Below are 12748 nucleotides of genomic sequence, written 5' to 3'. Positions count from 1 at the left end.
TGAACAATATGAGAGTAGGATATTCTTTTGCTGGATGTCAGTGGGTTCCATAAACCAAGTAAGCCATAGTGTCGTTTTTCATGAAGAAGCATGCGTTGGTGGCAGCGGAATAGTGGTGAAAATGCAATTCAGCAAAGTCACGATCAGAAATGAGAGAGCAACACAGCTTGAAAACACACCTGAGACGAGTGAGATGTCTGATTGGCACCCGCAGAAGGATTCTTGTGAATCAGGTTAAGAGGGAGGATGTCGTGGATGCTCTTGCTTTTGTCATTCATCATTTTTTCCATGGTGAATTCCTCTTTTGCTTTGTTCACTGTGTGCTTCAGCCTCTTCTTCTTATGCATGCTTGGATTGTTGAGCTTTTCGCAATTCATATACCAATTCACTCAACTCCGGTTCCCGGGACTTGAAATTGCCTTGAAAACCTAAAACTAAAAGGGAAAGGGTTAGTTTTGGATTGGCTATTGAAAAAAAAAGTTTTCTTCTTAATGGGTCCATAAAAAATATCGTATCGATATTTTTTTCCAAAAAAATTTTATTAGGTAAGTTTCTGTATTCAAAAATGCTACTTATTCTTTAAAAATTAGAGTTTAGCACATCTACATAACATTTATTTTACAAAACTCTCAATCATACATAGTTGTGCAAGTAGAATTATCTCAGACGAAGAAGGATTGTGGCGGTGGAGGAGACCTAGAACGAAAGAGGCGTGCGGGGGTGCTGCGGGTTGCCTATGGAACTGCGCATCGCGGATGGAGAAGTTCTTCGCAGGGGGAGGGGGAGCTCGTCGCGGGAGAAGGTGCGCGGTCCTGGAGAAGACGAACTTGGCAAGGAGGGGAGGCGCTGCAGCTCTAAATTTGTAGAGAGGTGACTAGTTAAAATCTATATTCAAAAGAATATTTAGAATTTTATTTATTATGTGTTAGTGTTAGGAAGATTTAAATTTTAAATTTTAATTTAGTTATTCTTTTTTTTTAGATTTGTTTTTAAATTAAAAAAATACTAAACATATTTGAATGTGTTTGTTTTAGTTTTTTTTAAATTAATATTAAAAAAACTAAATAAATGACAATATTTATAGAATATTTAGTTGTACTATTTTAAATTTTATAAAAGTAAAATATATAAGTTCTACCTTTAAGAAGTTATTTTGGAAAGCGTACAAAATAGTAAAGTTAGATTTATTTAATATTCTTATTTAATTCGGTAACAAATTACTCTAAATTAAAATTTGTTATTCAAAGTAGTAGAAGTTATTTTATTTTTTTTTTTTTGAATTATGAAAAGTCACTGTACGCTTGTTTAGCATTATTTTAAAAAAAACTTTTAACTTCTCCAAAAAGTTAATTCAAAGTTTTTTGAAAAAGTAGAAATATATGACTTTTGCGCTCTTCGAGAAGTCATTCTATCATTTCCGTAAAAAAACATCTCAAAATAAAAAAATCTACTTTCATTCTTGGCTCCCCATCACCATTTTCATCCAAGGTTCTATCAGCTGCTAGAAGTATTGGCCTTCTACCATCATTTTCATGTAATGATTTATCTGCTGAAAATATTAACCATCTACCACCATTTTAAAATAATATTCCATCTGAACCACCTATTGCATATATTCCTTCTAGTTTTTTTTTTATCATTTTATTACTCTATTTTTATTATTAAATTTGTATTTAACATTGTGTGTGGTATAACATCTCAGTTTTAATTTTATTTTTTTCATGTGATTTTATTTTTATATAGCTGCTATTATTATTGTGCTATTATAAAGAATTAATTGTCTAAACAATTGTAATTTTAATGATTAGGTTATAGAAAATCAACATTCAATATTGAAAAGAATTTGTTATCATCGTTATTTTAATATCCATTTTTTGTGAAAACAAAAATTGTATTTTTTGAGTTATTTATCCAAACGCTAAAACTTTAAAATAAGTATTTCTATAAATAAAAATTCAAATACAAAATAACTTATTTATAAGCTGTTATTAATAAAAATTCTTATTCTTTAAGTTTTTTCTAAAAGAGCTTATTTAAGTCGTTTACCTAAACTGGACCTTATTGATGTGATTCCCTATTTTTATAAGATTGATTACGAAAATATATAAAAGTGTTTACTATGATATCTAAAAATTATCGTCTAATTGCTAGAAAAATTAAATAATTAATTTTAAATTTAAAAATATAAAAATTTAAAAACTTAAATATTTAAAAATAATTATAAAAAATAAATTAAATTAAAATTACAGGCTTGACCATCTATAAATAGGAGATCACATGTGAATTGTCACAACGCACAACCCTAACCACATAACAAAAAGAGAAGGAGCATGGAGAGGAAGCACATGGGCATGAATGACATCCTCCCTCCAGAGCTCATTCACCGAATCCTTCTAAGGGTACCCGCCAGAGACCTGTTTCGCCTCAGATTCATTTCAAAACTTTGGCACTCTCTCATATCCGATCGAGACTTTGCGGAATCACATTACGACCTCAACTCTGCCGCATCTTCCCATTCGCACTTCTTCTTGGTAAAAAACTGTACTCATGCTTGGTGTATTCAGCTCGACACGCTATTTGATGTTGCAGCAGCACCACCAACACACAAAGAGGTATTTCTCCCTTCCAGGAAGATGCCATCATTGCCATGTTCTCTTTTTCGTACCGTGGGATCCTGCAGAGGCTTTGTTCTCTTAAAAAAACCAGATTTTCTTGTTATATTGAATCCAGTGACTGGATCCAGCAAAACAATATCTTACTCTCATATTAAGGTCCCGTGCCATGATTTAATTCAATATGGATTTGGTTTCGATGCATCACGAGATGACTATTTAATAGTTCTATCTTGGCTTGATAACTACATGCAACACCGTTTAGTTTGCTTTTCGTTGAGAACCAATTCATGGATTAATCTCGATGCAGCACTCCCCAAATCCATGTGTAGGTGGAAGCAGCAACTTTCTGGGTGGTTCTTACATGGCGCTATTCATTGGTTGTGTTACTCTAGTCAAGATTACATTGATGATGGTATTCTTATCTTTGATTTGAAGGAAAGGAGTTTCTCCAAGATATCTATGCCAAAACAACTCGAAGGATGTCATCCCATCAATCTCATCATATTAGGAGGGTGCCTAGCCTTGTATTGGAATGACGTTGACAACAATAAAACTAAGATATGGGTTATGAAAGAATATAAAGTGCCGTCATCTTGGATTTTAATATATGAGATTCCTTATGGTATGCCTCTATGCATATCCAATAGAAGTGACATTATTGCGCTTAATTTTACTCAGATGTATTCCAATATAAGGTTTGCCAAATATAACGTCAGTGGAGAGCTTCTAAATTATTCTCCTCCCCCTCGTCCTCAATATTATCATTTCTCTGAAAGTTTCTGTGTATATACAGAGAGTCTCTTGCTATTCTCCGATGACATTAAGGATTGGGATAAGAAGAAGAAAACTGGTATGTAAACTATTCTCCTATGCTTTGCACCCTATTGCTTTGTGATTAATGTAAAAGTACCAAGCAAGATCCATCATGCATAAAGATGCATTTAGATATGAGATTTGACTATTGATGGTATGAAATTACAATTTATCATTAATCACTTTCTTGCTTCTTACAGTCCAGTCTTATGGTGAGGCTTAAGGTTTAGCTATGTTTTCATGTCTAAAGCCGTGACTTTTACCCGCTGATCTTCTTTGCAGGCCAAGAATGTTTTGAACAACATGATGATGTTGCCAAAGATTAGAATGACAATGGGGTCAAATAAAGGAAGAGAATATGGAGCAAGCATATTAGTGAACAAAGAACATACAGGCGAACAACTTAGACTTGTAAATAAATCGTAGGGTTCACAAGTTGAGCATGAAGAAGATCGAAAAACTTCAATCTTATTTTGCTTTGGAAGTATGATTTTCTTTCCAAATTTCACCTTGTTAGCTATGCTGTGGACACTAATAACAGTCTTGTGTAGCTGTTTCTTTCCCTGTTTCTCCTTGGCTTCTATCCAAGTATCATTACAAAAAAGACTACTTAACTTACTAGCTCCTTCCATTTTCATTTGGTTGTTTAATAGCTTAAATGTTAAAGAACAATCATGTTAGAATCTGCTGTCTCGGCATTGCTATTGATCCTTGTATCTGAGGCCTTTTCACAGAACCATTTTTAATTCTATATCATAAAAAATAGTCATACTTTTGTATGAGAAGAATCTAAGTTAGTTTTATACTATCTGGTGTGAGGTGCTGCAAGGTGCATTGGCTTTTGGGATTTATAGCACACTGAGCATCAAGTTAATTTTGTTGGGATCTTTAGTTGAAATTTTTTGAAGTTAAAGTTCTTAAAAAACATTAAACTTTCTTTTTTCCTCTCCTTGGGTGTAGGGAGAAAATGTCTTTTTTGTTATATATATATCTTTTTCTATATGATCTTCTTGTTTGGGAAAATTTACATAGATGCTTTTTTTCAATTTTCTTCTTGTCCTACTAAGATATATGAATCAATATATTGATTAAATGGCTACATATTCTGATGCAAGAGTAGAGCATTTTATTTGTGGTTTCAAGAGCTATAGATGAGGTGGTGAATTCTAAAAATGTTACATAAAAACTATTTTAGTGTGTGAAGGGTAAAATTGAACCTGCTTTTGACCAAAAAAACTCCATAGAAAATGCATGTTCAAAATTCCAACTTATGATTATCATTTGTTAGCTAACTTTTATTAAAAGGTGTTTAATTCGGTAGGAACATAAATTTATACGTATCAGTACAATAAAAATATGGACAAATTAAAACATGACATGTGGATTATATTTTTTACATCAATAATTAATTTTTTTAAATACATATTATATCAATGATTTTACTAAATCACCCTTATACTTTAATAAAAATAAAATAAATTTTATTTAATTTTTATAAAAAGACTTAAATATCCTTTTTTTATGTTGAACAAAAACCACTCTAATTTTTTAATTTAATCAAAATTCAATTAACTTTAGTTTTATAATTTTAAATTTGAATTAATTTAAAAATCAAAACCAAAACACATTTCATTATTCATATATACTAAAAAATTGTTTTGTTTATCATGAACCTTAATCTAATCTCTCCTATCCCTTCATATCAAAAAGAAAAATATATCTAAAAATTTGTTCTTTTTCTTTGTATACCAATCTACTGATAAAGAGCAATCTCACCCCTAATCTCTACCGGACAGCAGTTCTTCACCCTTTTTCATCGGATTCTGCCATTGCCCTTTCTCCCCTGATCTTGACTTAGTCATTGATCAATTTAACGCTTCTTGTAGGTCCTACTCTTCTTCGCTTGTGCATTGATGTTTCGCCTTCTGCCCCAACGATTCTCAGGTGATTTTCTTTTCCTCTCTCATTTGATTCTCCGGTGTGCTTCCAATTCTAGCTAAGCTTACTTGCCACCATGATCCAATGAAATTTTTAGTCTTTCTAAAGATTTAGCATCAAATAAACTGATTTTAATTCTGTTTTCTAAGCGTTAAAACATAAAACTGTCTTACTACCTTAATATGTTCAATTTTGAGGGATTGAGTCCTGATGAATTGTTTAATTTTAAAAATATTTTTATTATTGGTATCAATTCACCGTTTTGATTTTTTTAGTATTATATAGCGCAATTGACATAGTTGCCTTTGTTGCTATAATCCACTAGGATTGATTTCTTGTTGAATTTTGTCAGTTTTGGAAGGTTTTAAGATTTGAGAAGTAAGTTCTTGGTCGACGGTTATAAAAATGTGAGTTTACAACACTGAGCTATTTATGCACCATATCTCTTTTGAATATTGAACTGCCTAGTCACACAGGCCTTGCTTTTTTAAAAAGATATATGATCATCTTATGCCTTGAATAGATACATTTTGATTTGAAACTTGAATTTTCTTACTTTTACACATCACGTGTGCACTACCTGAACCTTCTCGGCATCTTATTTTAAATTTTAAGTACATCATATAAATTATTGAAGGTGAAAAGTCTAGCATGAAAGCTTTGACTGAAATTAGAGACTCAAAATAACATTAATAGATTGAAGAGTTTTTTCTTAATAAAATAATGCATTTTTAATGTAATTCATACCATTAATTATTCAAAGAAGGGAAATGGAGATAGTGAGAAAACTTATCACTAATCAGCAGTTTCATTATTCGAGTCTCAATGGAGTACCCTCCACATGGTTGTGCTGAGAGAAATTCTGCTCTCTGCAGTTCGTGTCGGAGATCTTCTTACTGCATGGAGTGTTGCAGCCCGACTTCTCAGACACTACTATCCTCTAGTAACTCCTGCTGGTCAAAATGGCCTTGCAAATGCCCTTTCAAATTCAGCAGATAGGCTGCCACCGGGGACACGATGTGCTGATCCTGCTTTACCTTTTATAAGGTGTTTACTCGGTTAAACATTTAATTTTCAGTTTGACAATTTACATCATGACTATCCAATACAAATGGACAAAGGGTAACAGTTTGATTACTAATTGTTTTCAGGTTGCATTCTTTTTCGTTCCTCCCGATACAAATGGACATTGTAAAACGGAATCCATCTAGATTAGACTGGTGGGCACGTTCTGCTCCTTCAGGTCCATTCATTTATACACCCTTCAGTAAAGGAGATCCAATCAATGTCAAGAAGCAAGAACTTATTTGGGTTGTTGGAGAGCCTATCCAGGTCATGGTGGAATTGGCAAACCCATGTGGCTTTGATTTAAGGGTTGATATACCTATCTGTTCATTAAGAAAACTTAGATGCTTTTTCATGAGTGTAAAACTCTTGCCAAATTCATCGAAAGTGATCACCTTATCAGGCATTCCAACATCAGTGGGATCGGTTACAATTTCTAGGTGCATTGTTCATTGTTTTGGTGTTATTACTGAACATCTTTTTAAAAAGGTTGACAATCTACTTTTTGGGGCAACCCAAGGACTTGTCCTTTCTGATCCTTTTCGATCTTGTGGATCTTCAAAGTCGAAGAATGTAACCGTTCCAAATATTTCTGTAGTTCCACCACTTCCATTGCTGATATCACGTGTTGTTGGAGGTGATGGTGCCATCATTTTATATGAAGGTGAATGTCGTTATATATGGATAAGTCTGGCTAATGCAGGCACAGTTACAATTGAGCAGGCGCATATTTCTCTGTCACGAAAAAATCAAGATTCTGTGATTTCATATTTTAGTGAGATTTTAAAATCTTGCCTCCCTCTAAAGCCTGGTGCTGAAGTGACCTAACAGCTAAACAAACCAATGATCTAAGCTACTCTGACTTCGTCTTTTTACATAGCTACTTTTTAGACCTGCCACAATAGGATCTCATATGAAGCCGCCACATGTCTCCTAAAATGAGAGATCACTTGTTATGTGAATTGTCACAACTGACAACCCTAACCACAAAACAAAAAGAGAAGGAGCATGGAGAGGAAGCACCTGGGCATGAATGACATCCTCCCTCAGGAGCTCATTCACCGAATCTTTCTAAGGGTACCCGCCAAAGACCTGTTTCGCCTCAGATTCGTTTCAAAACTTTGGCACTCTCTCATTTCCGATCCACACTTTGCGGAATCGCATTACAACTTCCACTCCGCATCTTCCCGTTCAGAGAGTCCACGATCACACTTCAGGACGTGGCGTACCAGTTGGGGTTGCCAGTGGACGAGCGTTATGTCAGCGGTTGCCTTACAGATTTCCAGATATACATCCAGGGTGGCCGTCCAGCTTGGGTGTGGTTCGAGGAGTTGCTTGGAGTGATTCCTCCTCTGAGCTAGGTTCAGAAGTTCGCAGTAAACTGCACTTGGTTCCAGGAGATTTTTGGAGAGTGCCCTGAGGGAGCCGATGAGGAGACTGTGCGACGCTTTGCTCGACTAGTGCGAATGCAACAGGGAGTATGTTGGAGTTCCCGTCCTGTGCAATCACGACAAGCAACGTTCCCCCATACTTACCATACAGATGTGTGCCGTCAATACTAACCAGCGGCTTGCAATGATGGAATGCCTCGATACACGGTGAAAACGTCCAGAACAGTCTGTGAAAATAAGCTTGAGACTCGTCTAGCTGTCCACCAACTCGAACAGGGCTCATCCTAAGGACTGCAACAGTACCAGGCATCGTCAACTAGACTCCTAACACCCACCTGGGGAGCTCATTGTACGACTCATCCCAGTCACCATAGATGAGGGCAATAGCCTTCTGCTTCGCCAACCAGACTCTCCTGTACGTCGGCCTAAACCCAAAGTGTGCGGTCGTGGCATTTAGGAGCACCTTGATGCTGACGGATGCATCAGCCCTAACCATTGGCATAATGAATGCCGATATCACATGATAATCCAAACTCCTGTGGTCGCTGGAGATGGAGGTGGCAAGACAGGTATGAGGTCTATTGTACCGTTTGACCTCCCAAATGCCCTTGCGCTGCCGGAGACTCAGCCGAATCAACCATGTGCACCCATTCCCGAACTCAGAACACTTGCCCACATACCGGCGATAGTCAGACTCCACTACCTTGTACTGTACCCCTCGGTGGATGCTGTAAGTCTTCACACTTAACAGGGCCTCATCTTTATCCTGAAATTGCTAACCAACCTGGAACTCTGTCAGACCAGCAGTCCCTTCCGCATGTCTAGCTCCAAATCCAGCAGGCTGCCCAGAAACCCCCTCCTGCCTCATGGCATCCAAGTCCAAAGAGGAAAAATGTGGTGGATACTGCTGTGTGCCAGAGCTAGAACCACCTCCCGCCCCGGCAGGCTCACTCGCTCCAATATCATTGCCACTGTCATCATCAATCATATCCGGCTCGACATCATCGTCCTCTGGATCACCCAGCAATCCCTCTTCAACCCCAGGCGGTGCAACGCACTGTAAAGAGGTCGGCAGAAATTCTCCTGTTCCGACCTCGTCGCCTACACTGCCATTGAGATCAACAGCGAACGAAGGGGAGGCGACAGGTTGGACGGGTGGCTCGTACGCAGGGACGGAAGAAGAAGCAACGGCAGGTATGGAGCTAGAACCGGCTGCCGTGGCTAAAGTGGTGGTATTCCGGTTCGAACCCCCTAAGCTGGATACCACATCAACCAACTTTGCCAACAGTTCTGGTGTCCTCACTTCTGGAAACTGCCGGCGACAATGAAACATGACCTGCAAGTCCTCATCACTCCCGATCGTGAAACAATCATACTTCATGGTTTCCTGGAGCACCGTGATTGGAATGCGATAGAAAAACTTCTTAACCCGCTTCGCATCTTCCAGACCAAGTTTCAGCAGTACAGACCTAACAAGGTCATCATAGCTCGTCGTAGGCCTCACGATAATACAGAGAGGATCCTTATGGGTGAACTTCACACCGGAACGAGTTTTCCTCTTAATCGATCCTTTGTGGTAAACCAACACTACAAAACTCTCCTCACTAGCCATCTTACCCCTCTAATGAGAGCAACTCACGTTTACAACCATATATATACAGGTCTGGTGCTCACTAATTCGAACCAGCCTAGTTCGAAATATGGTTTGTGTAATTCGAACCAACCTGGTTCGATTACTTTGGGAAGCTTCCACTCATATAATTCGAACTCATCTAGTTCGAATTATGTATGTTCTTAGTTCGAACCAATCTAGTTCGAATTAGTCTGAATTTCGCTAAACAATTCGAGCTAATTCGGTTCGAATTATATACAAAGGCAATTCGAACTAAGCTGGTTCGAATTGCATAGAGAAGTGCTTTGGTTGATTGATGAAGTAATTTTCAACTTGGCGGATTTACGTAATTTCTGGCCTCCCTTAACTTATTTCTGTTTTTTACCCTTATTTTAATATCCTTCTAATATCTAAAGAAATTTAAGTTTTTATTTTTAATATTTTAAGCATATAATATATATATTTAATTTTTTTGCATATTTAAAAATTAAAAAGATAAATTAACTTTCTAATCAATATTCTTATTTTAGTGCATGATATATATATGAGTAAAGTATCATTTTTGTCCCCAACGTTTGGGGTAAGTACTATTTATGTCCCTAACGTTTAAATCGTCCTATTTGTATCCTTAACGTTTATAAAAGTGATTCAATGTTATCCTACTATCAATTATACTAACAAATCAGATTATATTTTTCAATTATTCTCAATTAGGTCTCACTTGGATGTGTTCGATTTTAATATTATACCCACTATTTGTGTTTAGATTCAATTATGTCCCTAGAAAAGTGAATTATGTAAATGTTGTAGGAATTAGTTTCAACATTTGATGAGCTATTTTTCGGAGTATATCATCGATTCTATCCCAGACATTTGTATTCTAACTTCAAGAAGAGATTTTTAAAACTCAAACTAAAGCGCTCATGATGTGTAATTGACGACAGGATAACATTGAATCACTTTTACAAACGTTAGGGATACAAATAGAACGATTTAAACGTTAGGGACACAAATAAGATTTACCCCAAACGTTAGAGACAAAAACGATACTTTACTATATATATATATATATTTTTTTTTTTTCCCTTTTAGATATAGGTGTTAAGGACTCGAATTTATTGATTTTTTTTTACCAATTAGGATCTGTCCATAATTTATTTTGTTGAGTTTGGGTGGACTTTGAGTTAAAATAATTTTTTTTAAAGGAAAAACTAATAAAATTTTATAAAATTATATTAATAATAAACTAAAAAAATTTATATCTGGAACCCTTGATTTATATTTCATGTAACTAAAGTTAGATACTTAGTTTAAGTTAATTATTTTTTAAAATTATTCGAAGAGTTACTTAGTGAAAAATTAATTTAGAGTAAACTTTGGATAGATACAAATTGGTAAGGTGGTAGCTTCTTTGATCGACAGAAAAAGTATATGTACGGAGACTTCGACCTTTTTTAATTTCTGCAAATATTTTTGTCTGTAACTATTGAAAAATATTTTTAAGTAGTTTCTGACATTTTTAAAAGTTAGACCGATCAATCTCTCCATTCAAATAACAGAAAAATCTGACGTGGCTCCCGTAATGCTTGTCACGTGTATGTGTGTGTCACGCGTACGCGTCGTTATGAATTCAGCAAATTCTCATTTTTTTTTATAATTCTCCATTTTACATGTTTTTTTTCCATTTCTTTTAAGTCATTCTTGTCTTCAAAACTTTAAATCACTCAAACAAATATATCAAGACATCGAATGAAAGAAAAATAAATTAAATTATGGTAAATCTAATAAAAATATTGTAGTCATTTTTTATAAAACAAATCTTCCTTCAATTAATTTGCCTTCTACTATTAAATTTTCAAGAGAAAATTAATTTATATGTATTACGAAGGAGAGAAAGAAAAAATGTATTTAAAGCGGATACGGGAGAACATTAAGAGAAATGGTGAAAACTAATCACCAATTATACGATATGATTCTGAAATTAGGACTTTTTTTTTAGTGGTAAAACTAGCTTAGTGATTTACTTATTCTGAAATTAAGTTTTAAATTTATTGAAAACCAAAATACAAATTATAAAATTCTAAAATGTATGCAACTCAAATTACTCTACTTAACTAAATAAAATATGAAATGCAAAATTGATTTTATTTATAATTTTATTAAAAATACAACTTAAAGAAGAAAAGTGATTGAATGCATGTTATTGTAGTACTGGTAATATATATGGAAATAGATTTTCTTAAATTTTTTTGGTAAGATGTAATTTTTTATCGTTTAATATTTTTATTTTTTAATTTTATTTAAAAAATATAAAATGAAGAACCACGTTAAATTTATACTAAAATCAACTATTAAAATTAGTCATTAATATAAAATACACATAAAAATATAAAATACACATAAAAAATTAGTGAAACTATATATATATATTTTTACATAAATATATGATGACTGATTTTAGTGTACAAATAGCTTTTTTATAAAATGAGAGATCATACTTTATTTTTAGGGCAATTTACGCATCTAAATTGTTTGACCCCTAATATTACGCAAATACATTGTTTCCAAATTTAATACGCAAATGCATTGTTTCACTATTTTATGTAAACCGCTACTGGCAGTAGCGGTTTACAGATGTGCATAAACCGCTACAACCAGCCGCAGTTTATGTGTGTGAGTGTGTGAGTGTAAACCGCTGCTGCCAGCAGCGGTTTACGTGCGTGTGTATGTGAGTGTAAACCGCTACTGGCAGTAGCGGTTTACGTGCGTGTGTATGTGACTGTAAACCGCTACTGGCAGTAGTGGTTTACGTGCGTGTGTGAGTGTACGTGTATGTGTGTATACTATTTAAATAATATTATAAATAAAAAATTTAATTTATCATTTCACAATATAATTTAAAAAATATAAATATGCATCTAATAAATTTTTTATTTGTATTTATTATTAGAAGTGAGACCAAATTACAAATAAAAAAATACAGTCTTCAAAGTATTGAATTATATAAAGCAAGACTAATTTTTTTTATTCTCATCTCTTTTAAAATTTATAAATAATAAAATAATTTATTTTTAGCCAAAAGTTTACTAAATTATATATTTTACTCTTTAAAAATCACTTCATTCCCTTTTATTTATATCAACCATACAAAGGAGATTGGAGAGTTTGGAAAATGGGTTGTGTTCTTTGCTGCTGATTTGCATTTGAGGTTCTAGCTAAATGATTTTTTTTATTTGTGCAACTTTGTTGTCTTATACCAAAAAATAAAAATTATTTGTATTTTACAGTTGATTAATTAGATAAATAATAGTGAT

The 12748-nt window shown here is 34.3% G+C and overlaps 1 protein-coding gene across 1 annotated transcript; it reads left to right on the top strand.

The window, feature by feature from the left end:
• The first annotated feature begins 2313 nt into the window (after nucleotides 1–2313).
• LOC112744240 (F-box/kelch-repeat protein At3g23880-like) lies at nucleotides 2314–4051 on the top strand. Its single transcript, XM_025793797.3, has 2 exons — nucleotides 2314–3465; nucleotides 3711–4051. Exons 1-2 carry the CDS (start codon nucleotides 2331–2333, stop codon nucleotides 3752–3754), a joined length of 1179 nt encoding a protein of 392 aa, XP_025649582.2. The 5' UTR covers nucleotides 2314–2330; the 3' UTR covers nucleotides 3755–4051.
• The last annotated feature ends 8697 nt before the right edge of the window (nucleotides 4052–12748 follow it).

This window comes from Arachis hypogaea, chromosome 14 (genome assembly GCF_003086295.3).
Source record: "Arachis hypogaea cultivar Tifrunner chromosome 14, arahy.Tifrunner.gnm2.J5K5, whole genome shotgun sequence".
Taxonomy (NCBI): Eukaryota; Viridiplantae; Streptophyta; class Magnoliopsida; order Fabales; family Fabaceae; genus Arachis; species Arachis hypogaea.
This window is presented reverse-complemented; position numbering and strand designations above follow the sequence as displayed.